This window comes from Dermochelys coriacea, chromosome 12 (genome assembly GCF_009764565.3).
Source record: "Dermochelys coriacea isolate rDerCor1 chromosome 12, rDerCor1.pri.v4, whole genome shotgun sequence".
NCBI classification, from domain to species: Eukaryota; Metazoa; Chordata; order Testudines; family Dermochelyidae; genus Dermochelys; species Dermochelys coriacea.
This window is the reverse complement of record NC_050079.1, coordinates 41,069,440-41,084,291: the sequence shown is the minus strand read 5'-3', so window position 1 is coordinate 41,084,291 and position 14,852 is coordinate 41,069,440. Positions and strand designations below refer to the sequence as shown.

Here is a 14,852-nt window from a genome sequence, read left to right as displayed (position 1 = left end):
GGCCCTGCCCTGGGAAGCAAAAAACAGTTTCTTTGGAGCTGGCTTAAAAATCTTTCTGGGGTCTGTTTAATGAGGCAGAGCCACCAAACAGCCCTGCTCTCTGCCTGGGACAGCACAGCCCCCTCCCTGCGGTGCTGGGACAGCAGCACGTGGTGAGGCTGCTGACAATATTTAGTGTAACCCGAGAGGTGATGAACAAGCACATGCCCAGCGGTGCTAGGTGGGGGTAGCAACGAGTCCGGCTGGGCCCTGCCCCAGCATCTGTCCCGTCACTGTGGTCTCCAGTGGTTTGAAGCCCACGTTGTCCAGGGGGATCCCGAAGGCTGTGAGCTTGGCCTCATAGGTGCGCAGCAAGTCGTTGTGTGCCTGAAAGCGAAGCAGAGTGAGAGTCTCAGGGAAGTGCACACCATACACAGCTCTTCACTAGCTAGCTCCTACCCACACAGACCACCCACTCCTGCACCATCCCCTGTGGTGCCCGGCAGGGGCAAAGGGGGGCTGTCATTATAACTAGGGAAACCAGAACTCAGCCCCTAAGCCAGTCTGGGTGCTGGGGGTTCCTGGGAAACGCCCCCAGAGAGAGAACCAGCACCGTGCGTCTAATTCCTTCCCGCCAGCGAGTTAGCTGCCTAGCAGCGAGGGCTGCACACACAATAGGAGATGCCAACGTGCCAGAGGGCTGAGCTGCCTGGCCAGCTCTTTCTAGCTTTGACACATAATCAAGAGGATTAAAGGCCTGACACAACAAGGGAGGTGCTGGGCAATGGCTGTGTCCATCTGTGCACACGTGTGCAGGAACAGCCCCTCCACTGCCTCCTCTCCTTCAGGAGAGATTATGTCTAACAGAGCCATGTAAGAGCAGTGCCCTGCTCCTCCCAGCAGGCCCTGGAGCTTCCCCTCGATCCCCATTAGGTTTTGCACAGGAGCACTCTCCCTGCAGAGCACAGTAACCATGTGGTATGTCCCAACGCTGACCCTGCCTGGTTCCACTGGGGCAGGACAGAAGCAGGGTCCCCTCTCCTCACCTTGCAGACTCGGGCCAGTTCGTACTGGAGATCCTTGATGGTGTTGTTCTTGGAATCCAGCACGTCCTGGGAAGGGAGATCAGAGCCTTGTTACTGGTTGGGTCCCCTGGGCATGGACCAGAGCCCAGCTCAGCGTGGTGCCACGGGAAAGATGCAGAGATTGGCTTGGCAAGGTTCCCACGGTGCTGCTAGAGGAGGTGGTGCCTGCTGGCTGGGGCTGGTCTGTGGGGCGGACTGGAACGTAACCCAGAACCCTGCTCAGTGTAACTGACCCAGAGACTGAGATGCCTTTAGTGCTGCCTGCCTGCCAGTTTATGTTGCATCTGGTGGGTTAGACATGGCCTGTGCTCCCTTCGGTAACGACACTGTGGAGAAGCCCATGCCCCTGCACTGTACTCGGAGAGCTCACAGCCCACTTCATCCCACTCCAGCCTGCTTTCCTCCCATCACCAAGCCAAAGATATGACAGAGGGAATCCTCAGGCCACTCAATGGAGTGCGACCTTAGTCCCCAGGGAGGCATTCAGAGTGCTTTGAAACCTTCCATGACAAACAGTCCCTACTTCTGATCCCACCCTCCTGCCTCACAACCACAGGGTCCAAATCCAGTCCTGCTGGGTGCCCAGTGCCCGTTGACAGCCAGCTGAGCAGTTGAGGAAAGCGGAGACCAGAGGAGATCCAGGGCCCTGGTGGCTGAATGGGCCCTCTCTCTGTGGGGGCTGTCTGAGCCCTCTATCAAACTGCTACACCTGGTCTGACTTTCTGGGGTTCAGGAATGTGTTCTCCCTTTGGTTAAGCGGCTGGTTTGCTGCAGAGACTGTGGGATGCATGCGGGCTACAAATGTGTCTATTAAGCATGAGGTGCCTGACTTGCCAGCAGCCTGTGCTCTGCAGAGGGCAGCAAATGAACAACAGGCCCCTCCTGGAACTTCCACTGCAGCAGCCTCTCGCTGGAAAAGGCTCCAGTTGGACTGTGAGTCTTGTGCCAGGAGCGACTATGGCAGCTTCCAGCGCTTGGGCTGGCCCCAGGAACGCAGGGGACCCCCAGTTTTGGGTCATATGATGAAAGGAACCCCGGGATGAGTATGGAGTTGTGACAAGATGAGGCAGCTGTGCCTCACATGTGCTGCCTGGCCTTTCCGCTCCAAGAACCCAACCAGGGCCCTCTGGACCTGGGTGCTGCTCGGTGCCTCTGAGAGCTTGTCTACACTAGTTAAATTGGTCCTGAGATGTACCAACGGTGCTGCTCCGCTAACATTAGCAAGAGGGGAAGGCCAGGGCTGCATTTCTGCCACTCCGTCACCTAACTGCTCAGACGTCAGGGCCCGGGCTATACGGCGCCAGTGCAGACAGACTGGGAGCTTCGCAGCGTAGATGCCGCCTGCAAGAGGCAGCTGAGCAAAGGAATTCAGAGACTCCAACACCGCTAGCAGCTGCTGGAGAGATGTCGCCTTGGTGGTTTCTGAGGAATGTGTTTTGTGATCTGCTCCCCCGAGGCCAGGCAGTGGAGCTCATTCCATCCCCAGTGTGTGAGCACTACAGGGCTGTTAATGGTTCACCCTCACAGCACCTCAGGGAGGGAGGGAAATGGATCTCCATTATAGTGCTGGAAGCTGAGCACAGGGTGTATGAAGTGACTGGCCCCAGGTCACACAGGAACCCAGGTCTGGGCTGGGACAAAGGCAGACAGCAAGTGCTGCTTCTCCTGTCACTGCTGTCACTCGCTTGGAATGTGGAATCACTAAGCCTTTTCTCCCCTCACCCCAGGAGCTCCCTGCCATGTATTTTTAGGGTGCCAGACATCCCAGAGACTGCTGTGAGCTACAGAGCCAGGAAGGAAAGCAGCTGGTATCGGGGGGAGTGACTAGTGAGATTCATCTTAGTTCTCACTGGACATTATGTCCCCACTAGCCCCCATGGCCACAAAGCCCCTCCAAATCTGGCACATTCTGGATACACCTCCACTAGAGCTGGAGGGTGTCATTGCCAGCTCCAGGAGACATACCCGTGCTACTCTCACGGAGCTAACCTGCTAAAATCCGAGTGTCGCTCTAGAGGTGCGAGCAGCAGGAGAGGCTGGCCGTCCCGAGTATGTCACTTCGAGCTAGGAATCGCCTTCCAGCTCCAAGTGTTGGCATAGCCAGAGTGGAGCCTGCTTAGATTGCAGAGGGTGGTGCCAGTCAGGAGAGGGCTGTCTCCGCATAGCTGGTTGGGGAAGCCTGGGTGAGGCTGCTGCTCAGTGTGCTACCATCCCTCATCTTTACAGAGTACAAACAAGCAGTGCCCGGCTTGCGGAGCCTGGCACACAAAGGAATCAGCAGCCCCAACAATTCTCCTATGGGATGGGACTTGGAACCGCCCTTTCCACAGCTGAGGGAGCGAGACTCAGCGCTGAACCTACTGCACCTGAGCCTGCCCCTCGTGCAAGGAGAATCTTAGTGCCCCAAGGGGGTTACCCATACAATGGCCTTCATGGGAGTTACAGGAGGCCACTGAAACCCATCCCTGTACCACAGCGGTAGCCTAGGGATTCTGGCAGGACAGTGGACCATGTCGGGGCTTTTCCCTAAGTGTGCCAGGGCCCCAGCTCTACACACATCTTAGAGGTGAAATTCTTCCAAGCCGAGGGGTGAATCTTCCTGTCCTCTCAGTCCATTGGGCCTCTCCTCCTGCACCACAAGCCTGGGGCTGCGCTAACAGACCAGAAACTCTGACAAAACTACCAAGTTCAGCTAGCCACCAGGCGGGAGTAACAAAGAGTGTGGGGTCCCACAAGGTTGGTCCTCGCTCCTCAGGGGCTGCAGGGAGAAGGAGAGGGCTCCCTCCTGGTCATAAAGGGACCATTCTCTGATGCCTTCTCCAAACCTGACTACACCATGAATGTAGCCCCCTGCTGCCTCCAGCAGGATCCCTCTCCAGCTACAGAGACTGCTCTCAACTCTTTGGTGCTGAGGTTAAAAGGCCAGGGATTTAGCCCATGTTTAGCCACAGAGCAGGCCCGGCCCCCCCTGTGCAGCCCTATCATCCCAAGCCCTAACCCTTGCAATGGGGAGGGGGCAAGCCCAGCAAGAAGTGACCCTTCTGCTCCCATCTCTCCCCCAAGACCCTGAAGCAGGCTACGGTACCTCCAGTTTGCGTGTGACCATGGTGAGGGCGCTGGGGTCAAGATTGGACACTGAGAGGATTTCGTTAAGCTGCACCTCCTTCTTCTCCAGTATGTTGGAGAGGGCCTTCAACTTGCGCTCCAGGAGCAGGTTCTTGAAGCCAGTCTTCTGCTGCACTTCATTAATAGCTTTGGTGAACTTCTGATAGAGCTCGTCTCGTTCTGCCTGCACCTGCTCAGGAGAGAGCCACACATCCAGGTAGCAAGGAGAGCTCCATGCCGTGCCTTCAAAACCACCTGCTCTGCACTGTGGGAACAGCCACGCTGGGACTGACCAATGGAACACCAGGTTGGGTAGCATGCCCCTGACAGTGGGCAACACTGGAAACTTCAGTGGAAGTTAACATACCTGATTCCCAATGGGGAAATCCCTCACCCTGAAGCAAGAGGAATGAGGAGTCTGGAGCATTTCTGATGGATTGAAACCATCCTCTGGTAGCCACAGTCTCCTCCTTTTTTAACAGTGGGGGAATTAATCATTAATCAACTGACCTCAGGGCATGATGGATTCTCCATCACTTGGAATCTTTAAATCAAGACAGATGTCTTTCTAAAAGATGTACTATAGCTCAAACCACAATTATGGGCTTAATGCAGAAATCACTGGGTAAGGTTCTCTGGCCTGGGCTTTGCAGGTCAGATTAGATGGTCACAATTGTCCCTTCTGGCCTTAAAGTCTATGGCTGTGAGACCCCAGGACCCTATTCTGGCCCTCAGAGTGACCCCAATGCCAAGTGCATGCAGGGATCACTCACTTGCCTTGCAGTGGGTAGGAATGGCAGATGTTAGCAGCAGAAACTGAGAGAACCTTGGCTCTTGTCTAGTTAATGTGTATCTGAATTAAGACATAACCTCCAAAGCCTATTTCCAAATACACCGAATATGCTGCTGCCTCAATGACAGCTTGTTAATGAGGTCTCATATCAATATTCATATTGCTGGGGAGTCTCCACAAATTGCAGACAAGCTCCATGCTGCCTTAACCCACTCAGCTGGGTGAGCTGGGGGAAAGAGGCTGCAAGCACTTAACTTGAAGCATGCTGCCTGAAGGGTGGCGTGCCAGTAACAGACTCTGCCTGGTCAGAGCAGGGATCATCCTAAAGCCAGCGGTTATAGGAGAGCCCGAGGATGCTCGTTCCAGTGGAAGGGAAGGGGCTCCACAGTGGTAATCTGATGCTATGCTGTATCCAGCACTCCCTCACTGTAACAGGGAGACTCTCAGCAACAATCTCTCGTCTTCCTCCTGGCCTAATGCTGCAGCCAGGCAGCCCCAGGCCAGGAAGGGACCAGTGGAGCACGTGTCATTGTTTAGTCAACTACAAAGCTGGGCATGTCTACTGAGTACAGGAGATGGCAGAGCAGAGAGAGCTCAGAGGAGGCACTCAGAGGGTGTCAGAACTCAGAGGGAACTCCTAGGGAACTCAGAGGGTGTCAGAACCCAGGACAACCCCAGGTAGAGCTGAGGCCCATGCAGTTGTCCACACCGTTACCATTGTGACATCATCTCATACCCCCGGATCCCAGCTGTTCAGAGCGGGCTGGAGAGGGATGGGACAGGAACTCCCTGTGCCCAGGTGCTCTCGCTTCATGCCCATGGCTCTCACCTTGCTGAACCTCTGCTCCAGCACTTCATGTTCCCACTGAAGGTCTTTTAATTCCTTCTGGGTGACTTTCAAACGGGCCTTTGTGTTCTGCAGAGGGGAGGAAAAAGGGAAAGAGATTAGACGCATGCTATGGGTTCCTGGGGCGGGGCAGAGACAGCACAGGAGAATACCAGACTCTGCTCCCCAAGATGGGCATCACCCACACAGAATCCTCTCTCTCTAAACAAGACACATAGGGCTCAGGAGTCAGCCCCGGAGGGCAGGAATCCATTATTCCCCTTCCTCCACTAGAGTGAGGTCCTCTGCACCCGAGTTCAGGGATCCCCACCAGATGCTATGCTGAGGACACCAGCATAAGCCAAGCACGGCTAAAGGGGATTCCATTTTGGAGCCTGTCAGTGTAGTTCCCAGATGACAAGCAGAGGCCACTATTCAAGCCCAATCTGTACCCTGGACACAGCACAAGGAATGCTCTGAGAAGGAGAGGGGGAGACACTACAGGACATGGGACCTAAACCAGATAGGAGCCGAGCAGGTGACTCACAGCCAGTGCCTCCTTGTCCTTCTCGTAGTGGGCTAGCTTCTTCTGCAGCTCAGCCACTTCCTCCCGGGCCCGCTGCAGGGGCTCTGTCTGCCTCTTGTTCTGAAGCAGCACTTCTGCCATCTCCTTCTCCAGATGATCCTCCTTCTTCTTCATCTCCTCCATCTGCTCCTGTTCTCAGGGACAGATACACAACGACTGAGTCCCTGAGCAGGGCTGCCAGCATGGGGCATTGCAGCAGGAGACCTCAGGACTGCCTGACTCCCAAGCACTGCATGTAGCACTGCCACAGCAGCTTCCCAGCAGATGGCTTAAAATGGCAATGTTTACAAAGCAGCTGCATAATCTTCATTAGTGTAATTGTGTAAGAGTGTCACTACTCCTTAGGATTAGAGTGCTGGTGCTCACACAGTATATGAAGCAGCTGGGGAAAACCCTGCAGTGGAAGGCACTCAGTGGGAAGCCAATACTGAAATGCATGTAGAGTTAACAGGTAGGAACTGTCACCTCCAAGAGAGCGTCAGTCCTCTCTAGCACTGGGCTTCCAACCCAGCTGTGTCCCCACTCTGGTGCTGGTTACCTTGAGAGTGTTGATGAGTGCCAGGTTGTTGAGGGTGATGTCGTTGTAGTAGTTCTTGATGTCACTGAAGGCTTTCTCGTGGTTCTTCATCAGTGTGTTGATCTGTCCATTTTTCCTCTCCTCGATCTCGTGGATCTCCGTTTTCCTCCGCAGATCAAGCTCGTCCCGCAGCACGCGCATCTTCTTGTCGTACTTGGCCTCAATCTCTGAAGCGAAGCACCACGCATGGCTGAGTGACCACCCCATAGGGCAAGCCAGAGAGGCCGGGACCCAGTGCATGAGCACCCCTTTGCTGCTGCGACAAGCTGCTTGGTCAGTCCACACTATGGGGATGGTACTCTTGGAAAGGGTGCCCATTAATGGTGCCATATCAACTCCCATTAGTGTAGGGAGCAGTTACCGCAGAATCATGGAAGGGAATGCCCAGAAACCCTGGCTGACTACGGTGCCCAGACACTACAGGCATGGGAGCACTAGAAACACTCAGGTAATCAGCCCATGCAAATCGAACCACACTATAACAAAGAGGGTATTAGCGCAAGGCCTAGGCGCCTGTAAAGTCTCCTCCAGCTTCAGAGCCCTGCAGCTCCAGAGAGCCAGTGAGTGCCTGTGAAAGGCACTTACTACTGCTTAGTGCTCACTATGGTGCCCACCAGTCCACAGTGTTAAACAATTCCCCCCGACACAGATTGAGGGAGCAGGGCTGCACTGCCACATGGAGACAGGCAGTGTAGAGTGAGACCGAGTCCAGCCTTGAGTGGCAGCACAGCACCCGCTGCTGGTGCTGCTCTGATCCATTCTGCAGGCGCACAGACAAGCTGCTCCTGGGAATTCAAATAAGCCACTCAGCCTTACAGCCCACAAGTGGCAGAAGAGGGAAGGAGGCGGAGAATGGCCTTCAGCCAGCTAGGCCCTGTTTTGCTCCAGGGGAGGGAGCCCAGCAGAGGCACAGCGTGATGAGTGCTAAGAGAACTCTCATTCTGGGTTTCATACAGGAGTCCAAACAGGAACTGACCTTTCACTTGTCTCTCAAAGTCGCTGCGCAGCCGTGTGATCTCCTCCTCTTGTTTCTGACAGGGAGAAGCTGTGCATTAGACCTGGATAGCCAAATAGAGAGAAAAATCCCTCCCTACACACAGACTCAGAGTCAAGGCACTCTGCTCACCTGGCTGCAGTGCAAAGCCATCACCTAAAGGCTTGAGGGCTGCTGACCGCTATGCCAGTAATGCCCGCTCTGCCAAAGGCTGCTGAGTGTGCCCCTGGATGTATGGGCTACATTCAGACACCTGGGACATGCACCGAACCTGCAGATGTGTTTGAGGGGCACACCCCCTGCCTTATGGACAGTATCACTCTCCGGGGACATTTCTTTCCCTACTGACTTTGGCCATTTCCGCTTGGCAAACACCAATTCCAGCACCCTCTCCACCATGCCCCAGGGTTCCTTGTGCAGTACACACCAGCTTGGCTCTGCCGACAGTAACCCCCATGTCAGTGCACCACACCCAGCATAGCTCTGGGAACAGCACTGGATCTGCCAGATCAAATCAGACCTTTGGTCCATATTACCCAATATCCTGCCCCAGGAAATGACCAACATCTGAGGAGGACACAAGTTCCCACAATGCACCTGGCCATGCCAGAAATCCTTCCTGACCCCATGGGAATCAGCTGATGCCCTGGAGCACATGGTTTGATTACCCACCCTATTGCAGTTTGCAGAGTGACACATGCAGTTACTGGTCATCAGATTCTCCAGCCCCATATTGGATTCGACTCCCAGCACCAGGAGGACAGACTTCCCTCAGTGACTCTAAATAGATCTCCCACACTGGATGACCCCTTAGTTTCACATTATGGGGATGGTCGTATTGGGATCCAGAAAGTGGGCGGGCAAAGCCCATCCACTGCTAAAGGATCCCTCCCGCAGCCTAAGAGGGGGGTCCACAGGACCTGGAAAGCAAAATAATTACGGGGGACAACTAATGAACAACAGGGCCAGGGGTGCGGTCAGAGGGTCAAACGAAGGGAACCGGACAGGGACACCGAGCAGAGAACCCTGGACAGCGCCCACTGCTCCTTGAAGGTGTCAAGGGAGTCAGAGGACGCTGCCCAGAGGAACTCTGCCCGGATACGTGAACGGACAGAGGATCGGAAATAGGCCCCACAGTCACAGGAGACTGCATCGGCCAACCTCCTCACCCTGGTTTTATAGATGGCCACTTTAGCCAGGGCCAGGAGGTTGACCAGGAGGTCCCGTGACTTGGTGGGGCCATGGACAGGGAGTGCATAGATAAGAAGGTGAGGGGAAAAGTGCAACCAAAATCTTAATAAAATATTCGTGAGGAGCCGGAATAGGGGCTGCAACCTGGCGCACTCTAGGTAGATGTGCACCAGGGTTTCCCTCACGCCGCAAAAGGGGCAGGTGTCTAGGACTGGGCACGCCCATGCTCACGGCCCCGTGAAGGAGCCGCCGACTGATATCCCCGGCGGGTCTCGGGACCAAGGTGGAACAGAGGCCGGCCCACCGGGGCTCCTCGCCCTCTAGGGGTGGCAGGAGGTCCTGCCACTTTGTGTCAGGGTGGGACGCGAGGGTGAGGATGTGAAGGGTGTGGAGCACGAGCGCGTACAGATGTTTCCTTGGCGCGGTCTGGAAATGGACCGGCTGCAGCTCGTGTAGCTGGCTCACGGTGAAGGGGCAGGAGGGCCGGTTGGGTTCATGGAGCAGGGGCCCAATGAAAAGGTCCGGAGGCCCTGGCGTGGAGGGTGGGCGGGGCACACCCTCCCTTAGGACCCGGTCGAGGTAAACCCGAGCAGCGGGCGGCAAAGCGGCCCTCACCTCCTGAAGTACGCGCAGGGGAGTACGAGGTCTGGAGAGACCCATGCGCTGAGCGAGCGTCAGGGGATCCAGCCACTCTCCCCGGTCGTAGTCCAGGAGGTCTCCGACTCTGGTGACTTCTGCCAGGATCAACCTCCGGCACATCGTGGGGGACTCTGCCACCTGCACACGGAGCTGGGGGTTGTGTAGCAGGGGCTCCGCGAGGAGATCTTCCCCCACGGAGGCCGCCACGGACCTGGTCACTGAACAGTTTCCAGGTCTGGAGGAGGTCTTGGTAGAAGACTGGCAGCTCGGAGAGGTCTCGCAGAAGACCTCTTGGATAGAGATAAAGGAGCTGCCGGTCATATCAGAGCCCCCGGAGGCAGCGCAGGAAGGCGTGCACCAATACGCTCCACGCCGGACTACCTGCACCATAAAGGAGCCTCTGCAGGGCCTGGAAGTGGAAGACATGGACCTGAGTGCGAAGACACTTCAGGCCCTGCCCTCCCTCCTCCAGGGGTAGATGGAGGACCCCTGCAGAGACCCAGTGCAGTCCTGACCGGAAGAACTCCAGAATCAACGTCCGGAGGTTGGCCAGGAAATCCGGGGCTGGGACCAGGGTGTTGGACAGGACTAGTTGACATTATGGGGATGGTTCAAGGATCAGGGACTGATCAGTCTCCATTCAGCCCTTCAGAGCCTGGATGTCTCAGTCAGGTGCCCCCTCTTGCTTCCTTCTCTGACAAGCTAACCTTGGCTCTCCCATCTTTGCTGCATGCCAATACCACCCAGGCCTTGGACTCGCTCCGTCGTCTCTGCTGCTCTCTTCTTCCAGGCTGCAGCTAAGGTGTCCCCAGCCCCATGATTACCTGTCTGAGAGCAACGTACCATGCGCAGATTTTTCACCACCACCTCGTTGGCCAGCTCCTGCTCCTTTAGCTCCACTTTCAAGGTGCGCATATCCTTGCGCAGCTCCGTCTCCTGGGTGCGGTGCTCCTTCTGGGCCAGCTTCATGGACACACTGCCCTCTGCCTTCAGTTCTGTGATGTTGTTCTGGTGCTCATACAACAGGTGCTTCACCTTCTGCTTGTAAACCTGGAAGAAAGGAAATCAGTGTTGTAAAGCCCCCAGGCAGGGATGGGAGCAGGGGGAGCCCAGCAGTGGGGACCCACCCCTCTGCAGGGGTCTGGGAAGAGGGGCATTAGCAGATGCTGGCAAGAACACATTTGAACTTGAAATACTGCATGAGACACTCCTTGCTAGTGTCCTGCCCAACTCACCTTTGTCCCTTCCTTTTATCCCGTGCTGCTCAGGGCTCACCCAAAGAACACCCGGGTGCTACTAATTACAGGCACAGCCAAGCATGGAGCTGTGGCACCAGTAAGGAGAGCTGAAGTCCACTAACCGTCTTCCCTTAGCCTCTCACTTTAATCTCCACTTGATGCCGCTCCTCGGCCTCCTCCATCTCACGGTCCTTGTTGCGCAGCTCCGCCTTCTTCTCATCCAGCTGCCGACGGGTGATCTCCCAGAAGGTGTGGATCTTGTCACGCTCCAGCTGGAAGTAGTTGCGCTCCTCCCGTTCGCGGTCCAGCTCCTCCCGGAGACGCACAATGTGCTCCTCCAGCTGCAGAGCCAAAAAGCACAGCTGGTGAAGGCACCGCTGGGGGAGTTCTCCTCCCACAAAATTGCTGACCTATGTCTCTCTAGCACCTGTCACGCCCTGGGGGCCCAAAGCTCTTTCCAAACTACCTACAGCAATCCCAACAGCCTCCCACTGCAGATTTGTGGGTTTAACAGGATACAAAAGTTTAGGACGGAAAGTGATGATGCCATATCCCAACAGAAACCACAGGGCGTTTAGGGAGGCAGACTGTAATTAGCCATTAAGATATGGATACTGGGACTAACACCCTGGCCTCTGGAAAAGGGAGCTAAGGCATCTTTATTGATCGGAAGGGAAGAGATCCTATTTGTCATCTGGAAGAGCAGTGCTGCATTCATTAACAACCAATTCTGACTCAGAATTGCAGGCTCCTCTTTTAGACTGCAGGGACATTGGTTCAGGGATCATGTCTTCATATGTGATTGTACAGCAGCCAGCAAAGCAGGGCCTTGATCCTGACTGGGCCTTTGGACATTATCATACTAAATAATAATACAAGGGAAGAGCGCTACCTCCTGAATCACTAACTCCCCTTCGCACAGCACCTAGTCCATTCTCTCATTCAAGCACTGGCTTCACTTAAGATGCGATGAGAGCACAACAGATAGCATGACTGCAGATCATCAAACCACAGACTGAACAATCATAGAACTGAATCTGAACGCCATACCACTTGGGGAAATGGTTTGCTTGGGCCCGGAGAGAAGAGGAAGGTGTATTTATGGCATGGGCTGTATGAATGCCCTAGCAACAGACATTGATTCCATCAGCAATTCAAGTTCTAAAGGGGTTATAGACCTGTATCAGAGTAAGTGGAGGGGGCTGTTTCCAATAGGAAACAAGGAAAGAACAAGACATAGTGCTCAGACTGACAGGGAAATGCTAGGCTGTGTCCCAGAAAACCTTTTATAACTACTAGACAGTGGAACAGGATGCAGAGGAGGGCACAGAATCCTGGTCATGGGCAACAGATTGCAGGCTAGATGAGGGACACAGGGAGGTTATGGAAGCTCTGGAGAGGGAGGGATGAGATGGTTAAACCCTTTGGGAACCCAACTACGCCCCAAAGCCCATAACGAGCCCGCTCTTGTGACACCCATGCAAATAGTTCAGGCATGTAAGGGATGGTGCAGTTGTTGGTGTGAAAACCCACCCTGTCTTTTCTACTAATCTTCATAATCTGCTATCTCCATGGGTTGAACCAAACCTTGTGCACTTCGTGCAACCAATAATCCTTACAAATGGGAGCCGCCTCTCACCCGGAGCTCGGTGGCCAAGTGAAGCCCTAGGGCAAAGAGCCCTAGGAGGGGTGCTGTGAGCTCTCACCTGATCCTTGCTCATGTCCTCCGGGGGGATCGCATCCACCACCGCTGCAGCTTTGCCCTCCTTGGCTTTTTTGCTACCTTTCTTTTTGGGTGCCTTAGAAAAGAAAACAAAATACATGACAGGCTTGCATAGCTCAGACCTACAGAGGTGCCACTGACCTGGGCTGCTGGGGACCACTGGGTGTGGATGTCATTCTGATCAATGAGACGACACAAGGTGTGATCATCCAGTTTCCCACAGGCCACAGGTGGAGCTTTGAGAGGGCTGGAGGATCAGTAAAGGCACAAAAAACTCCACACCAAAGCAATTAACTAAGACGGCTCTGGTACTGCTACTTCTGGTGCTGGGGACTGGTATGCATGGCTCCCTCTCACACTCCCCATGCTATGTCTGGTGTGTCCTCACTCACCCAGATCTCATGTGGTGGTACTTGTCCTAACCAGGAAGGGAGCATGAGCGCATTTTGGAGCAGCCTGAGCCCTGTGATGAGTTAGGGGCATGCACTTGAGGGGAAGGCAACTGGTTGGGAAGGCTGGTGCAGCCAAGGTCTCAGAATGACCCAGTACCTTCACCCGGAAGGACTATGCGACTGAGAGCTCAGGGCATTGACCAGCTGCAGCTCCAGGAAGGCCCCTGCAGCCATCAGTCCAGAGCAAAGTGCCCCAGGCACAGAGGAAACGGGACAATTCTGCTGCCTGCCCCAGAACCCTGCCCAAAATGCTGCTGCCCCCCAGCACACCAGGGGCTCCCAGGGGACCCCAGAACCCAGTGTTTTCCTCCCAGCCACCCTCAGGGGACCCTCAAACCCAGGAGGTCCTCCCCAGTGCCCCGGTCACCCCCAGGGGACCCTCGAACCCAGGTCCTCCCGCCAGCGCCCTGGTCACCCCCAGGGGACCCATCGAACCCAGGTCCCCAGTCACCCCCAGGGGACCCTCGAACCCAGGTCCTCCCGCCAGCGCCCTGGTCACCCCCAGGGGACCCCTCGAACCCAGGTCCCCCCTCCAGCGCCCTGGTCACCCCCAGGGGACCCCTCGAACCCAGGGGGTCCCCCCAGCACCCCGGTCCCCCCCAGGGAACCCCTCAAACTCAAGGGATCCCCCCAGCACCCCGGTCCCCCCCAGGAGACCCCTCGAACCCAGAGGGTCCCCCCCAGCGCCCTGGTCATCCCCAGGGGACCCCTCGAACCCAGGTCCCCAGTCACCCCCAGGGGACCCTCGAACCCAGGTCCTCCCGCCAGCGCCCTGGTCACCCCCAGGGGACCCCTCGAACCCAGAGGGTCCCCCCCAGCGCCCCGGTCATCCCCAGGGGACCCCTCGAACCCAGAGGGTCCCCCCCAGCGCCCTGGTCACCCCCAGGGGACCCTCGAACCCAGGTCCTCCCGCCAGCGCCCCGGTCACCCCCAGGGGACCCCTCGAACCCAGAGGGTCCCCCCCAGCGCCCCGGTCATCCCCAGGGGACCCCTCGAACCCAGGGGGTCCCCCCCAGCGCCCCGGTCATCCCCAGGGGACCCCTCGAACCCAGGGGGTCCCCCCCAGCGCCCCGGTCATCCCCAGGGGACCCCTCGAACCCAGAGGGTCCCCCCCAGCGCCCCGGTCATCCCCAGGGGACCCCTCGAACCCAGGGGGTCCCCCCCAGCGCCCCGGTCATCCCCAGGGGACCCCTCGAACCCAGGGGGTCCCCCCCAGCGCCCCGGTCATCCCCAGGGGACCCCTCGAACCCAGAGGGTCCCCCCCAGCGCCCTGGTCATCCCCAGGGGACCCCTCGAACCCAGGTCCCCCCTCCAGCGCCCCGGTCCCCCCCAGGGCACCCCTCGAACCCAGGTCCCCCCCCACCATGGCTCCTGCAGCGGCTGCTCGGGCTCGGCGGAGTCACCGAGTCGCCAGGCAACCGCCGGGGAAGCCTCGCGAGAATCCGGCCCGGCCCTAGCGACGCGCGCCACGGCCCCTAGCAACCGCCGGCGGCGCGCGGCCCTGCGCGCGGCTGCGGCCCTTCCCCGCTGCCCCAGGGGCCGCAGGCGGCGGGCCGGGCGCGGGGCCCCTCCTCGGGGCCTGTCCGCGGGCCGAGCCGTCGGAACTGCCCGAGACTGCGCGGGGCGGGGGCCCGTCGTCTCCTCCCTTGGGCGGGCCAGTGGGG

The 14,852-nt window shown here is 57.0% G+C and overlaps 1 protein-coding gene across 4 annotated transcripts; it reads right to left on the bottom strand.

The window, feature by feature from the left end:
- Positions 1-43: 43 nt before the first annotated feature.
- On the bottom strand, positions 44-14,683 carry GAS8 (growth arrest specific 8). 4 transcript variants are annotated; one of them, XM_038368389.2, is made up of 11 exons: positions 14,552-14,683; positions 12,720-12,812; positions 11,157-11,354; positions 10,619-10,825; positions 7,928-7,982; positions 6,913-7,118; positions 6,336-6,503; positions 5,792-5,878; positions 4,150-4,359; positions 1,026-1,091; positions 44-366 (listed from the first exon to the last, which is right to left on the bottom strand). In XM_038368389.2, the coding sequence occupies exons 1-11, from the start codon at positions 14,552-14,554 to the stop codon at positions 217-219; spliced, it is 1,443 nt and encodes a 480-aa protein (XP_038224317.1). In that variant the 5' UTR covers positions 14,555-14,683; the 3' UTR covers positions 44-216. The 4 variants fall into 4 exon arrangements, with proteins under 4 accessions (XP_038224317.1, XP_038224316.2, XP_038224319.1 ...); XM_038368388.2 differs by lacking the exon at positions 14,552-14,683 and having other exon boundaries at positions 12,720-13,025; XM_038368391.2 differs by lacking the exons at positions 12,720-12,812; positions 14,552-14,683 and having other exon boundaries at positions 11,136-11,273.
- Between the last annotated feature and the right edge of the window lie 169 nt (positions 14,684-14,852).

Excerpts from the sequence above, each read along its gene's own strand:
- GAS8 (XM_038368388.2), bottom strand. The coding sequence starts at position 12,836 with ATGTATTTTGTTTTCTTTTCTAAGGCACCCAAAAAGAAAGGTAGCAAA. Across the intron at positions 7,119-7,927 it reads CTTTGAGAGACAAGTGAAAG|AGATTGAGGCCAAGTACGAC; the intron begins GTCAGTTCCTGT and ends GCTTCGCTTCAG. Across the intron at positions 1,092-4,149 it reads TGGTCACACGCAAACTGGAG|GACGTGCTGGATTCCAAGAA; the intron begins GTACCGTAGCCT and ends CTCCCTTCCCAG.